Raw genomic sequence first — 15,020 nt, forward strand, 5'->3', positions numbered from 1 at the left:
CCCAGGGCTCCCCTGCCCCTGAGAACGAAGCCCAAGCTCCCTCCCGGGACCCGCAGCCCCGCCCAATGCCCCCCCCACCTCCGTGGGCCGTGGCCCGGCCCCCCCTTCCGCCCCCCCCTCCCCCCCCTGCTCCCCCCCCCCCCCCCCCGCCCCCCCCCCCCCCCGGCGGGTTCCTCCCACCTGCAGCTCTGTCCAGGGCCCCTCGCTGGCGCCTCGCCCTCCCCACCCTGCTGGCATAGGACTAAGCCTGTGAAGGCCCGGGCCGCACCGCCTCATCCGCTGCCGTGGGCAACCCCGTAAGTCAGTGTTGCGTGCATTTGTAGAATGAATACAGGAACCATCTGATAGGGAGAGGGCCTCTCTGTGACCTGCTAGACACCCGAGCCTGGGGGGGAGGGGCAGGGAACACGTCCAGGGAGAGCGAGCTATCCGTTTGTTGAATTTCTTACTGGTGTCTCCCACGCCATCCTAGGTGCTGGGGATTCAGCAGGGTGTCTGCTCACCTCGGGTAAATGCATCCGGTGTGTGGCACGCTGTCTGTGACTCCTGTAGAACACCACGGGCAGGGAAGGGATGGGGGTTGTCATTTTAGATGGGAGAGTCAGGGCAGGAACACCACATTGGAGCAGGTGTGAAGCCGTGCGGCCGCAGGGAAAGGCATGCCCAGCCGAGGGGCGGCATGTGCAAAGGCCCTGAGGCAGAGTGTGCCTGGCAGGTGTGTGGCCCCCATGGCAGAGACCATGAGCGGTCCCGTGGTCTTTCTCCCGCCTTCCCACACAGACAAGCCTTGCAGCCATGCTGTTTCTGATCCGTTCTTAGCACAGGTGGCCACGTAGCACGGCCCCCTTAGAGGAGTAAATCTGTGGTCCTGGGGCCATGTTCCACTTCTGTGATTGTGGAAATGCCAATGGTTCCTCCCCTAATGAGAGAGTCCGAGGGGCCATTAGGGGGAAATGAATCCATCGCCTCCATTAGGTTAATAAAGGTCAAGACAAAACCAAGCGGCATGTGTCTCAGCTGGCAGAGCCATCTGCAGAACGCAAGCCAGACATCGTTTGCTTCTCTGTGGTGTTACAGACTTTCAGCCTCACTGCTTCTCCGTGGTGTTACAGGAAAACCCTCATGGCGCTGGGGGCAGTCATGGCGCCTTCAGACCCGGTCCTTTGAGGGGGTGCATTGGTGTCAAACATCTGGGGGCTGGGTGACAGGTTTTTCCTCATCGCCCCAAAGGGGAGTTCTATGCACTCCTGTCTCTCACCAGAGCAGAGGAGTGGTGCAGTCACTCCTGGAGGGCACAGGGGAGGTGTGCCCACGCTGCTCCATACTCCATGCCACCCCGTGCCCCACACTGCTGCTGGACGTCAGAGGGGTGCAGGGTGTGCCCCGGGCCGGTCCTAGACCCTCCTCTGTGAGCAGCAGGCACTGGGGAGCACGGGGAGCTGACAGTGAAGTCCTGCTCTAGCTGCTTTCAGGAAGGGCTTGTTCTAGTTGCAAGTGGTGGGCCTGCCTGACACGGTGAGGGTGCATCCCCGCTCCCTGCAGCCCACAGGGCGTGGTCCACTCACCTGCCCGCCAGGTCCCCCGAGAAAGGGGTCAGGCCTCCAGGCGGGGCAGCGCCTCCTTCCACTTGAACATCTTTGTGGAAAAGCCCTTCAGAAGACCCCTCTGCTGGCTGGCCAGCTGGGTCTCTGTCTGAGCCTCAGTTTCTCCATCAGTCGTGGGGAGACATGGTAGGACTGCACGCCAGGGCTGGCGGGGATTTGGTGAGGTGGAAGCTCCCAGTGCCTGAAACACGACAGACACGCACTAAGTGCCCAGCAGTGTTTGCGCAGGCATTTCTGAATACCGTTTCTCTTTCCTTCAGAAAACTGACTTTTATTAGAAAAACACTGAGATAAGCAAAGCAGAATGGAATGAAAGTCACAGTAATTCTCTGTTGGTGCCCACATGCGCGTCCTCTCAGAGACGTTTTGCACACGGGGGAGCGCTGTCCGCGGATGCGCGTGCACCCGCAGGATGTGTCCGCGTGCCTCGCCATGAGCCGTGTGCCTCGCCATGAGCCGTGGAGGCAGACGTTCCCCGAGGGCTGTGGCCCTGCGCACGGCCTTTGTCCTGTGTCTTGCCGGTGTCATTGTGGCTGCAGGCTGGGGACAGCGCTGGGCTCACACCGCCTGGGTGCCTGGGCTTCACACGCTCGCTCCAGACCGTCCACAGGCTCTGCTACTTCCTGCCGCACAGAAGTCAGGGCCCTGTGTCCGCGTCTGCTTCACGGCTCAGCCGCTTCCCCAGGATGGACGTCTGGAGACCGGATCGCTGCCAGATGGAATGCGCGTTTTCATGGCGCTTGAGAGCTCTTGCCAAATTCCCCTCCGGTCCCCCGCTGCCCAGTGTGTCTGTCCGTGTGTCTCTCCGTGTGTCTGTGTGTGTGTCTGTGTGTGTGTGTCCATGTGTCTGTGTGCCTGTCTGCATGTGTCTGTGTCTGTGTGTGTTTGTATGTCTGTGTGTCCGTCTGTGTGTCCATGTTTCTGTGTGCCTGTCTGCATGTGTCTGTGTCTGTGTGTGTTTGTATGTCTGTGTGTCCGTGTGTCTGTGTGTCTGTCTCTGTGTGTGTCTGTGTCCATATGTCCATCTGTGTGTCTGTGTATCCCTCTGTGTGTCCATGTGTCTGTGTGTCTGTCTGCGTGTGTCTGTGTCTGTGTGTGTTTGTATGTCTGTGTGTCCGTGTGTCCGTCTGTGTGTCCATGTGTCTGTGTGTCTGTCTGCGTGTGTCTGTTTCTGTGTCCGTGTGTCTGTGTGTCCATGTGTCTGTGTGTCCGTGTGTCCGTCTGTGTGTCCGTGTGTCTGTCTGTCTCTGTGAGTGTGTGTCCGTGTGTGTGTCTGCGTGTCTGTGTGTCTGTCTCTGTGTGTGCATTCTCACCAGTGGTGCATGAGGGAGACAGTCTTCCAAGCCTAAATAGCACACAGATCTAATTAAATAAATGTTTTTACTTTTTTTGCAAATGTGGCAGACACAAAGGACTGTTGGCTTAGTTTACGTTTTTTCACCTGCTAATGAGCATGGACGTTTTTCATACGTGTGTTAACTGTATGTTTCTTCCTTTGCCAGTTTTTTCTGATGGCGTTCCTTGTTTTCCGGTGGATTTTAGGGACACCGGCCCCGTGGGGTGTGATGCAGGTGCCATCCTGTTTGTCACTTAAGCTGCTGGCCTGTCACAGAGGCTTCCCGTGTCCGCTCGCGTGTCCCCGGTCCTCAGCGCCTTTGCCGTCACGCTCAGCGAGGCCCGTCTGAGCAGCTGCTCGACCGTAGCTCCTTCTGACACCTGCAGTCCCTTTTCCACAGTAAAGGCTTGAGTCCGCGCGGGACAGATGTTTTATCCAGGGAAGGTTGTGACCTTTCCTTCTGTTGTTCCAAAATAGCAGGCCCAGGCTTCTCACTCCACTCATCAAATACCCCATCCTTCCCCGCTTATGGGAGTTGCCACCTGCTCACGACCCGAGTGCCACGGGGGCGCACACAGCTGTCCCCTCGCTCCCGTGTCATAGGACGGGTGGTGTCGGCGAGCGCGTCCTTCCCTGTCGTTACCGTAGGGTTTTCTTAGCTGCTGTCTTGTGTTTCCCCTTTTCACGTGGACTTTGGAAACATTCAAGCAACTCCTGCTCCGTCTGTATGTCACTTGCCGGGGTCAGCACGCCACCAGCAGTGGCCGCGGGGGGGGACCGTCTGGGCCCCCAACCCCTCGCATCGGTGCCTTCCTCCTGTCTTCTCCTCAGATCCTGGTAGACGGTGTCGACCGAGGCTGATGTCTTTCCACAAATGCAGAGAACGCCGGGTTCTTGGCCCGTGGCCTCATGGCCTGGGCATCCAGCCGCAGAGCTGGTGGGACGTCCCCGCGCCCAGGCCTCCCGCGCCCCGTCCTGGCCCCGTTCAGCCCCGCGCTCTGGCTGATCTTCTCAGCCCCACGTCCCAGGGAATGGGGGCTCTCCTCAGCCGTGTCCAGAGGCTGCCCGAGCCTTCTTTAGCTTTGGTTCTTAGTTCCAATGAGCGCATGTTTCATATTTACGGCATGTTCTGTTTGTATTTTTCATCTGTGGCTGCTCTTAGACCTTCGTGCTTTGATTCACCCTCTCCCCTTTCTTGTGAGCGGTTCTCGCTCCTTCCCTCCTCGCTGGGCGGCCTCACGGTCTGCGCACGTCCCTCTCTGCCTTTCCCTCTCCTTCCCAAACCCCGTCTTGGGTTGGTGGCTGACGCGTCTGGGGTTGGGTTTTCCTCATGTCTTCAGTACATCTGTACGGGCATCCTGTCTTCACGCTTACCCGTCCTTGGCTGGAAGCCTTAGATTACCACGTGCCGGCCCCCCAGACCCTGGCTCGAAACTGAGTGGCTTAGCTTTCACCCTGAGACCCCCCGGCTGTCACACGAGTCGCCTGGTTCCAGGTGCCGTGCATCTCTGCTTCCTCCTGTCCCACTGTGTCTGGCTGCACCCTGTTCGCGGTCGGGGCGGCCAGCCCAGCCCCAGGCCTCATGCAGGGGCCCTGCACTCAGTCCCCAGCCGTCCGTGAGGCTCAGGTGCCTGCACCCCGGAGCTCCATCCCCACGCACACCAGCGCACCCCCGCTCCTTCCGAGTGGCGGGGAACCACACACGCTTTTAACTTTTAGATAATGTGCTTACCGTTTCTGTGTGTTCGGGGGAGACAGGGAAGATCTCCGCATCCCTGGTATTGACTGGATACCTTCTTTGTCACTTCATCCAGCTAACAGGGGGCTTGGACCGGGGTGGGGGGGCATGACCCAGGAGGCACAGCCTCACCCCTGCTTGAGGACAGACTGTGCAAGAACATGCAGCCCCACCCTCAAGTAGTGTCCCAAGAGGATCGTGCCCAACGCCCACGGTGCTCCGAGGGTGGATGAAGGGGAGAGACGCAATTAGCACAGCTGCCCCCACGCTCCGCAGACATCAGAATCCCCAGGAGGCCTTGTCAAACTACAGACCGCCGGCCTGAGCCCACCCAGACTTTCTGATTCACCAGGTCTCAAAGCAGCCGACCAGAGTGCTCCAGGTGAGGCTGCTGCTGGTCCAGGGATCACACTTTGAGATCCACTCGTTTAGAAGCAAGGAAACCATTTCTTTCTTTCTGTTTGTTTAGGGTGTTCAACACGTTAAGGGAAACAAATGGCAGGAGCTTGGAATGAAAGCCCAGCTCGGAAGTTTCTGGGGTCTGGCACCGGGAACAGAGCACGCATATGTGTGTGTACACAGAGCGTCCCAGAGAGACGTTTTCTTGTCAAAAATGTATGAATTGAGCCCAGCTGGGCTCCGGGAGATGGGACTTGCCTTTCCAAAACTAAACCCAGTCCATTCTGCCCCTGGAGCTGGATTGCTCCTGCAGAGCAAGGGGTCCGGGTGACAAGGGGGAGACATCAGCCCGTGGCTGCTCCGGGCCCAGGCTGGAGGGGCATCAAGCAGATTGTAAATCTTTTAAATTAGGTTCAGATGCAAAGTCTGTAAAAGTCATACACACAGTTTTCTCCTGAGTGAATATGAAGCTGTGGTTGTTTGTTGGAGGGGGAAATTTCGCACTGCTAAAAGGAAGATGGTGGCTTGGCACCTGATGGATTTGCACCAGGTGAGATGCCTGTGGGGCTGGATGCCTGGTCCCTGGCAGCTTTGGTCTGGAGGCTTGGGCCAGGAGGCTGAGCTTACTCACCTCTCCACTTGACAGCCTCATCTTCATAGTACAGCTCTGCACCGTGCCTGGATAGTCAGGCTGGTTGTTTGGACTATGCAGATGGATGGGTGGGTGGACGGACGGACAGGTGGACGGATGGACGGATGGATGGATGGATAGGTGGGCCGATGGGAGGATGGTAAATGGATGGGTGAACGAATGGATGGGGGAAGGAAGTGGGGAAGGACATGTCCTTCGGAGGGCTTATGGCACACTCTCAGTCAAGGCAGCTACTGATGAAACAGTGTCACCAGGAGCTGAGGGCCATGCTCAGAAAGTCTTTCCTACCTGAACTCGTCAGGGCACATGGAGACGCACTCCACCCAGCCTGAGTTTGGACGCTGAAGGCATCTGCGCACACCACGATGCATCCCCGAGCAAGGGATTATTTTTGTCCCAGAAAGCCCCTGCTGTGTCACCTGCAAATCCTGGGAGAAAGAGGGGAGGATTCTGGGCAGGCCGCGGGTGAACCCTAACTTCTTCTGTTCTGCCACAGTGGCTGGGAAGGCACCAGGCCCACGCCCCCTCGGCCTGCAAATCCCAGGCCTTTGTGCAGCATTTCCTCCCAAGTGCGATTTCTGTGGGCTGGACCAGAGCGCATAAGGAGGATGCAGACAAGACGAGCTCGTTCACACCAGTGGACAGCTCCTGGCTGTCGACTTCCTCACCCTCAAAGAGCTCACTCTGATTTTGCCCAGGCCAGGAGCTCCCTCCACCACAGCTATAGGATAATAGTAGGGGCGCCTCTGTGAAGTGGCCACAAAGGGAATGGGGCCCAAGGCCCTGCAGGTCGGGTTGGGTCCCCAGGCAGCTATCAGCCCTGCTGTTATTCAGGTGTGGTGGGCCCGCAGGTCAGGGCTCGGCCACCACCAAGCTCGTTCCCTGGGGCCCAGAGGAGGGGCACACCAGGCCACGTGGGGCATCCAGGGGCCCAGAGGAGGGGCACGCCAGGCCATGCAGGACATTTGGGAAGCCAGCAGGGTTGCTCAGGGTCGGAGGCAGGGGTGGAGGGGGCTGGGTGGTTTGCACACAGAAGGAGCCCCTTGGGTGGGTTGCTAGCCCCGGGAGGGGCCGCCCCTCCAGGGTCAGCGAGGCCCCAGATGTCAAAGCATCAGATACAGATATTAAAAGACGTGGTTAGTGTCCAGGCCCAGGTCCCATTTTCCCTCCTGAGCCCTGACTCTCTGCAGGCAGTGGAACTACAGACATAGCATGGTCCCCCCACCCCGCCTGCCCTGTCCATGCAACGCAGGAACCCAGGACCGGCCCCTCTGAACGAGCCTGTCGTGGCGTCACGGCCATGTGCGTGCAGCTGAGCACTCCAGAATCCACCCCCTCTTCTCCCCACCCCCCACTGGGGCAGCCTTCCCTCCTGAATAATCCTTAGGACAGGTGTCCCCGGCCTGGACCCACAGCCCAGCTTGTCCCTGCATTTCCAGGGCTGCTGGGCTGGCCTGGTTTTGTGGCCCAAGCCGAGGGGGGCTGGGAAGTGAATGGGAGCTTGGCCCATGCAGTGTCCCCTCCCCACCGCTCTCTGCAAGGTCACAATGCAGAATCTGACGGAGGAGCGCCGGGGCCCTGACCGTCCGCACCGCTTGCAGGCCCAGGCTGCTCTGAGTACCCAGGACCTGTAGCACACGCTCTGCCCCTCTCCAGCTTCGACACCGACCAGTCCTCCCGTGGACCCCCCTCCCACAGAACGCTCAGGAGCTCAGTTTGGCCAGAGCTGGTTGCCTGCAACCAATGTTTCCAACCGGGTCTTCCCAGAGAGGTGGTGAGGCCTACGGGGTCAACTGTGAGTCAGGGGAGTGGGCGTCCGGACCCCTACCCCTCCATCCCCTGCTGAGACCACAGTGATGCTGCACGGGGCCAGCTCGGAAGGCCTTGAGTCACGGGTCTCTGAGGAGGCCCCGGCCTCCTAACTCGGGCTTCCCCGTGCTGATACATGGGGTTGCCTCTGTTCCAGGAGGCCGCTGCGCTGGGCCCTGGGCTCCCGAGTGTCCACTCTCCAGGGCGGGAGGGGTGGGTGTGCCTGTGTGAGTGTGGGTGTGCGTGATGTAGTCGATCGGGGGTGAGGCCTGGACCACAGGATTCTAAATTCCTCCCAAAGATTCTGATGACCAGCAACGTTTGGGGGCTCCTGTCCCAGCCTCTCTGACAGCTCTCCGGAGGCCCCGCTCTGTGCACTTGGCCGAGGTGCCCCTTCTCGGGTCAGCTCAGGGCGGGTGCCCCGCTCTTGGCTGCGGGGCGGCCGAGCTACACATTAAATGAAGTCAGAGTCCAGAAAGCGGCTCTGTAAGGATGATGGAGGGCACATCCTCCAGGCGCCCTGCCTACGAGGGCGGAGCCACGCCGTGGTGCCCATTCTCCCTCTCCTGCACCGGCGCAGGAAGCGCTGGCCTTTGAACAGCGGGCACTCCACCAAAGTGCCATTTTGGTCGTGCAGGGGTGCAGAGAGAACGGAGAAGCAAGCGAGAGGCAGGGCACCCTCTTCGGGTGTTGTGTGTGCCCCGATGCGCCAGCCAGGCCCCTGCGGCACTCGGTCCCAGCCCTGCGGGCTCACCCTGCCCTGCGGAGGCCGCAAGCGCGGTCTGACCTGGAGAAGCCGCTCCCTGGCACCTGGACTGACCCGTCACAGTTCCCGGGTTTTTAAGCAGTAGGTCTCGCCTGCAAGGGCAGAGGACAGCTCTGGAACCCACCTTCAGACCCTGGCTCCGACGTCTGAGGAGCTCTGCTCTGGGGGGGCCCAGGGTGTCCCCTGCCCCTGAGCTTCCTCCCTCAGCAGCTGCCCGCAGACTGACACCTGGTCCTCCCCTTCATGTTTGCTGTTTCTGTTTGGGTGCCAATTAACCAAGCTGATTGAGATGATTAGTGGTGGAGATGCACATTCTGGGTGTGACAGCCACATTCAGGCCCTGTGACTCTGCTCCCCCACTCTGGGTGAAGAGGCAGCTTTGGGGGGTCCCACAATAGTTCTGGCTCCCTGCCCCTCCCCCCATGAAGCCACGGTGTGACCTTGGGCCCGTCTCGTGACCGCTCGGTGCCTTGGTAACAAGAACGCAGTTAACCGCCACTGCAGGTCCCAGCACCACTTCCTAGTCTAGCTTCCTCTGTTCAGAACTCCGTTATGGAAAACCCACTAAGGGAGGCTGGACCAGATGGGGATCCAGGCCTCTCACAAAGCGTGCGGCTGGTAGGCCCTAACTTTCCATCGGCGGTCCTTAGGGTACAGACCTTGTGTTGCCTCATGGCCACAAGACGGCTGCCACCCCTCCGGACCTCGTGTCCATAATCGTAGCTTTCCTGAAAGCCCCACACTGAGACGTCTGCTTTCATCTCACTGGGCAGAACGGTCTGGCACGGCCACCTGTAGCCGCGGGGGGGCGGGAACATGGGGTCTGTGATGCGACTTGAGCCAGGCTCTGGAGCTGTGGCACCATCACCTCCACGTGCCTCATTCCTGCCCCACACAGAAGTTACCCATGCGCTGATGCCCAGAACCCCCGGGGCTGGCTCACCTGTTCACTTCCTGTGCACTCTGTCCTGGCTCGGGGCCACGCGCTGCCCTGCCACACGGCACCCTTCCCTCCCTCCGCGGCCAGTTTAACCCAGAAAGGGGCAGGGATCTGAAGGGGTCCTGAACTCCCCCACGAAGCCACGAGCTGTCCTCACGTGACTAAAGCTTGAAGCCACTGAGCCAGATCCGACCTTTCTAGCCATCCTGTCCTGTGGGTACACTAGACACACGCAGCTTCATAAATCAATTCCAAATTAATTAACGTCTAATAAAGACACCGGCTCCTAGGCCACGCCAGCCACATTTCAAGGGCACGGTGGCCACCATATTGGCCGCCCAGGTCCTGTGGGAAGTCCTGTGGGGCAGCGCGGGGCTAGCAGCTGCTAACAAATTCCTAAGAGGGAGTTCATTCATTCATCGAACAACTGTTTCCTGGGCACCGGCGTGTGCGGGCTGTGTTCTGAGTGCGGCGGGCCAGGCGGTGGTCCTGGAGCTCACGCGTTGGTGGGATGGACAGACCAGCACAGCGAGGAGGCCCAAGGGGCAGCAGCTTCAGAAGGGAGGGTGAGGAGGGCTCCACGAAGGGGTGGCATGTGAGCAAAGGCTTGTGGGCTGCCTGGCGCAGAGATCAGGGCAGGGTGTTCCCCCAGAGGGAAGAGCAGGTGCACAGGCCCTGGGGGCGTGGGGAGGGCAGAGGGAGAGGGGGCAGTGAGAGCGGGGAGCCCTGGGAGCTCAGGGCCGGCGGGCAGGGACAGCAGCTGAGGCGTGGCGGCCCCTCCAGAGACCCACTGGTGGCAGCTGCAGGAGGTGTGCGGGAAGCATGGTGCTGTCCCTGCAAGGCTGCAGGCCTCCCACTCTTGCGCTCTGTGTTTGCCTTCTGGAAGATTCCTGGCTCACCACGTGTGCACCTGCGTTCCCAGCCTCCTGGCAGTCCGGCCGGAGTCTTGTGAACAGAAGTGGTGGAAGTCTCCCCCCGACACCCCCCCCCCCGGGCTAGCTGCACGGAAGCCCCCGCCGGCGTCATCCCGGCGCCAGGCTCTGGAAGCAGGACACAGGGTAGGCCACTCAGTGCTCAGCACGGAGAAGCAAACTTCAGCCCACGCCCCTCATCCCGGGGCAGGGTCTGCACCATCATGGTGAAGGAGCTGCCCCTGGGCTCTGTGCACCATCTGCACACTGGCGGTCCAGGGCGGGCTGGGAGCCCCGCAGCGGGAGACGGTGGCCGCTGCGTTCTGGGAATTGAGACCAGACCACGAGGAACCCACAGCCTCTCCCCCCACCCCCAACGCGGGACGTCCGACCTGCCCAGACATGACTTGTTCCGGCTGTGGGTGGTGTCCGGAGGGGCCCCCGATCCTCAGCTGTGAGATTCCCCCTCCCTCCTCTGCTTCCTGAAGGCGAAGTCGGATGAGGGAGGAGGCAGAGATCTGCTGTCATCTCCGAAGGAGGATGAGGCTCTGTAGTGAGGAATGGCAGTCCCAGAAAGGTGTCAGGATGGTCAGGCTGTGCACTGAGACAAGACAGACCAGGGCAGGCCTCAGAGGGGATCGTGGGCGAGGGTCTTCGGGTTTTCGAGGACGCAGCTCTAAGACGCCTCTTTAGCCCAAGAGCGTGTGTTTGGGGTGCTCGAAGCAGGGTTTGTGTGGTAAGGCAAGTGCCGGATGAAGGTGTGTGGTGGGGCTGGCGTGCTCTTTTCAAATTGGATCGCAGGTCTGTGCCCGCTGGGGGCAGCTGCTGGTGTGTAAGTCCCCGGGGCCAGGCTCTGGGGTGGGGTGGGGGATGAAATTTGGTAAGAAACCCAAAGGGGCGGCACCACGTAGCCCGAGGCCACGGCTCCTGTGGGGCCGTCTTCCCTGGAACAAGCCCCAGGCCGGCGCCCTCTGGAAGCTGTGGACAGGGGCGCGGGCCACCCAGCAGCCTCGGTGCCCCCAGGTGTGGCAGTGCGGCGGCAGCATGGAGGTGCTCCCCTGCTCCCGCGTGGCCCACATCGAGCGCACCAAGAAGCCCTACAACAACGACATCGACTACTATGCCAAGCGCAACGCCCTGCGGGCAGCTGAGGTGTGGATGGACAGCTTCAAGTCCCATGTGTACATGGCCTGGAACATCCCCATGACCGTAAGTGGGGGCCAGCAGGGGCGGGGCGGGGCCGAGACGGGAGGGGGCGGGGTGAGGACGGGGGGGGGGGGGGGGGGCGGGGGGGGGGGGGGGGGGGGGGCCGAGGGGGGGGAGGGGGAGAGGGCGGTCCTGGGGTGGGGCAGGGTAGGGCTGGGGTGGAGGGCGGGGTCGAGACGGGAGGGGGCGGGGTGAGGACGGGGGGCGGGGCGCCGGGACAGGGGAGGGGGAGAGGGCGGGGCTGGGGTGGGGCGGGGTCGGGGCCGAGGCGGGGAGGGCCAGGCCAGCCTGGCCAGGGGCGCAGGTGCACCCCCGGGCAGCCTGGGGCCACCCCTGCACCTGCCCCTGTCCCGAGTGGGGCTAGTCTGGGACAGGGCTCCCCGAAAGCGGGCCCAGCCAATTAGGTGCCCCCCCGCTTTTTGGTGTGTTTTCCCATCCACCAAAGGCGCTGTCGATGAAGTGAGGGTCAGCTCTTCCCCACTCGCTGCGCATTGTGCCGACCCCCCCCCACCTAGAAACGCACCCAGAAATGTGTTGGCAAAGCAGCGCGCCCACCACGCGGCCGGTTTGGGGCGCGGGGCAGCCCCAGCTCACTGCCTGCCAGCCCACAGGACATGCGTGGGATCTGCTTGGGTTTTGTGGTCGATACACATGATAGAAAGTCTACCTCTTCGGCCTTTCTAAAGTGTGCCGTCCCCGGCGCTGAGCAAACTCACAGAGCCGTACAACCACTGACACTACCTAGTTCCAAAGACAGCACCCCAAAAAGAGTCGCTGTGCCCAATGAGCGGCTAACTCCCGTTCGCCTGCCCCCAGCCCTCAGCAACCACCAGCCTGTTCTGGACGCTTCCCATAAACGGAATCCTGCAGTGTTTCCCCCATTGTGTCTGGCTCCTTCGCTGAGCATCATGTTCTCAAGGTCCGTCCACGTTGTAGTGGGGTATCAATACTTCTTCCTTTCCGTGGCCAGCTCACGTTCCAGGGTGTGGATGGCCGCAGTTGGTTTACCCCTCCACCCGCCACGGACACCTGGGTGCTCCCTGCGTCTTTGGTTTTAGTCCATGCATTTTTGACCAAACCACAGCCTAGTTAGGGGTTGCTGTTTGTGTTTTTTGTTTACTTTGTGATCAACTAATTTCCCCTAAATAGCCCATATTCTGGCTTTTCTTGGGAACTTAGAAGACCCGCTCCCCGGTCTCCAGAACAATAATGAGGGCGGAGAGAGGCGGCCCCTTACGTGGGACGCTGTCGAGGCTGCCAGGTTCCCCCCCCTCCCAGCACCTGCTCCAGAACCAGCCCTCACTCACATGCTGCTTCCCCCGCCACAGGGGGTGCGAGGCTCCAGGCCCCGGCTGCAGCCATCCTGGAAATGATTTTTACGTCAGCTCACAGTAAGCGCTCGATATTCTGTCAGACCCTGTGCACATGTGTGTGCCCCGTCCACGTGCTCACCTGTCAACATAGAGAGCTTCAAACACATACAGAAGTTACAGAAACAGCACTCATGTCTGTTACGTGCATTTCTCTCTGCACCTCCTAAACCCTGGCAGGGCATGCCCAGCATTTGGGGGGTGCTGCCCGAGTGCCAGGCTGGGCCGCTGGCTCACAGGACCCCTCTGAGGAGGGAGCAGGGGCCGCTCAAGCCCCCCTCCTTCCCCACGGGCTCCTCACACAGCAGTTTCCAGCTGATGAGGAATGCCATGGAAGCACACGCACACACGTTTATCAGAGACAGAAGGAGGGCTCACTGTCTTTCACAAAGCCTCATTGTCCACCAAGGGAACAGATTCCAGAAACGTTCCCATTGCTACTGGAAAGGGAACCCGGGCACTGTCCTCATGGGCCTGCAGGCTGCGTCTGTGAGCGGTCACCAGGTCCAAGCCAGAGCCTGGCAGATGCCCCCTCACATCTCATTCTCAGGGACCTCTAGGGGCCCTGCACACCCATGACTCACCTGATCCTCGTGTGAAGGCTGGGAGGAGCTTCTCTGTGGCCACGCCCACCACGCGGATGAGGGAGAGGGGCTCCCAAGGGCAGCACACCTTCCGCGGCCGATGGTGGAGCCACAGGCCCCCTGGCCAGGGGAAGGCACTTGCTCAAACCCGCTCACACCCACAGAGCTTGGTGCCCGCTGCAGCATCAGGGGCCCCAAGGCCACCCTCAGGTTCAGTGTTGCTAGAAGGACCCAGAACTCAGCAAAGCTGTTGTGCTCAGGGTTACGGGTTCTTGCAGTGAGGGATACAGACTCCCAGGAGTCAGACAGACAGCCCCAGCTCACTGCCCGCCAGCCCACAGGACATGCGTGGGGTCTGCTTGGGTTTTGTGGTCAATACACATGATAGAAAGTCTACCTCTTCGGCCTTTCTAAAGTGTGCCGTCCCCGGGGCTGAGCAAACCCGCAGAGCCGTACAACCATTGACACTACCTAGTTCCAAAGACAGCACCCCAAAAAGAGTCACTGTGCCCAATGAGCAGCGTGATCATCACCTCTCACGGTGATGCCATGTGACACTGCTGACCAGGCACACCCACCCAAGCCTCAGTTTCTCCTGGGGGCTCATCCATGCACACATGGCCAGCCTCCCACAGGGCTGACCTTAGTCTCTAGCCCCTGCAGAAGTCAAGCAGATACCCCACCACGGCCCCAAGCCCCCCAGACATCACTCTGCAGCCTAGACTGTCCAGCCCAGATCCCAGGTAAACAACACTCTAATCAGGCGGGATGTTCCAAGGGCTTAGAGGTCACCTCCCAGGGGCGGGGGGCCAAGGGCAGGTCTTTTGTTTGGAGTGTGCAGGGTATGGACAGCCAGCCCACAGTCAGGGGCCATCCGTCCAGCCTGGGGCAGAGCAGGCTGGCTGGAGAAGCAGGCCCTTCCCATCCGGAACAGCTACCCAGGCCTCCAAGGGTCTGGGGGGACAGGAAGCCGAGGAGGCCGCCCCTAGCCACGCCCTGGGGGGTGGGGCTGCGCCCGGGTCCTGAGGCTCCCCCACCTTGGGCAGAGACCTGGGTCGTGGGGACTCAGCAACGCCAGTTCCCTTCCGGCCTCGCTTCCCCGCTCGCAGAACCCAGGGGTGGACTTCGGGGACGTGTCCGAGCGGCTGGCCCTGCGCCAGCGGCTGAAATGCCGCAGCTTCAAGTGGTACCTGGAGAACGTATACCCGGAGATGAGGACCTACAACGACACCCTCACGTACGGAGAGGTACCGCCTCCGCCGGGAGGGCCCCCCAGCCCGCCCCCTCACCCGTCCCCACGTGCGCGCTCACGGGCTCAGCCGGCAGCGTGCGCGGGCACGTTCGCACGTGCCTGGCGCCGAGTAGACGAGGAGCACAGACTCACCCGCGTACGTGCATGCAGAAACGCACGCTAGTAGATGCAGAGACACGTGCACACACGTGTGCACAAATACACGCACGAACGTGCACATATATTCACACGCACACACGAGGATCCATATGAGTACGTGGGTTGTACACATAAGGACAAGCGCACACAGACTTGAAAGTCTACGTTTGCACAGTTTTGCTCGTGTGCACGCAGAGAGCAACTGATAGAGCCTCACTCATGCACACAAGCCAAAGGTGCCTGCCTGTGCACACGGAGACGCACAGACACCGTCGTCAGGACCAACTGTCAGGTGGGCAGGTGCACCCAACCCCT

The 15,020-nt window shown here is 60.8% G+C and overlaps 1 protein-coding gene and 1 long non-coding RNA gene across 2 annotated transcripts in view; one reads left to right on the forward strand and one right to left on the reverse strand.

The window, feature by feature from the left end:
• The window catches only part of GALNT9 (polypeptide N-acetylgalactosaminyltransferase 9), a 74,339-nt gene that overhangs the window by 53,930 nt on the left and 5,389 nt on the right, over positions 1 to 15,020 (forward strand). The window contains exons 7-8 of the mRNA XM_025861643.2: positions 11,179 to 11,364; positions 14,425 to 14,562. Coding sequence (XP_025717428.1) covers positions 11,179 to 11,364; positions 14,425 to 14,562 — 324 coding nt within the window. The remainder of the gene's footprint in view (positions 1 to 11,178; positions 11,365 to 14,424; positions 14,563 to 15,020) is intronic.
• On the reverse strand, positions 2,966 to 6,636 carry LOC112815599 (uncharacterized). Its single transcript, XR_012377334.1, has 2 exons — positions 6,018 to 6,636; positions 2,966 to 5,583 (listed from the first exon to the last, which is right to left on the reverse strand). It is a non-coding gene; the product is annotated as an uncharacterized lncRNA (long non-coding RNA).

Source organism: Callorhinus ursinus, unplaced genomic scaffold (assembly GCF_003265705.2).
Source record: "Callorhinus ursinus isolate GAN/ISIS: 27379988/994484 unplaced genomic scaffold, GSC_fseal_2.0 scaffold150, whole genome shotgun sequence".
Classification (NCBI taxonomy): domain Eukaryota; kingdom Metazoa; phylum Chordata; class Mammalia; order Carnivora; family Otariidae; genus Callorhinus; species Callorhinus ursinus.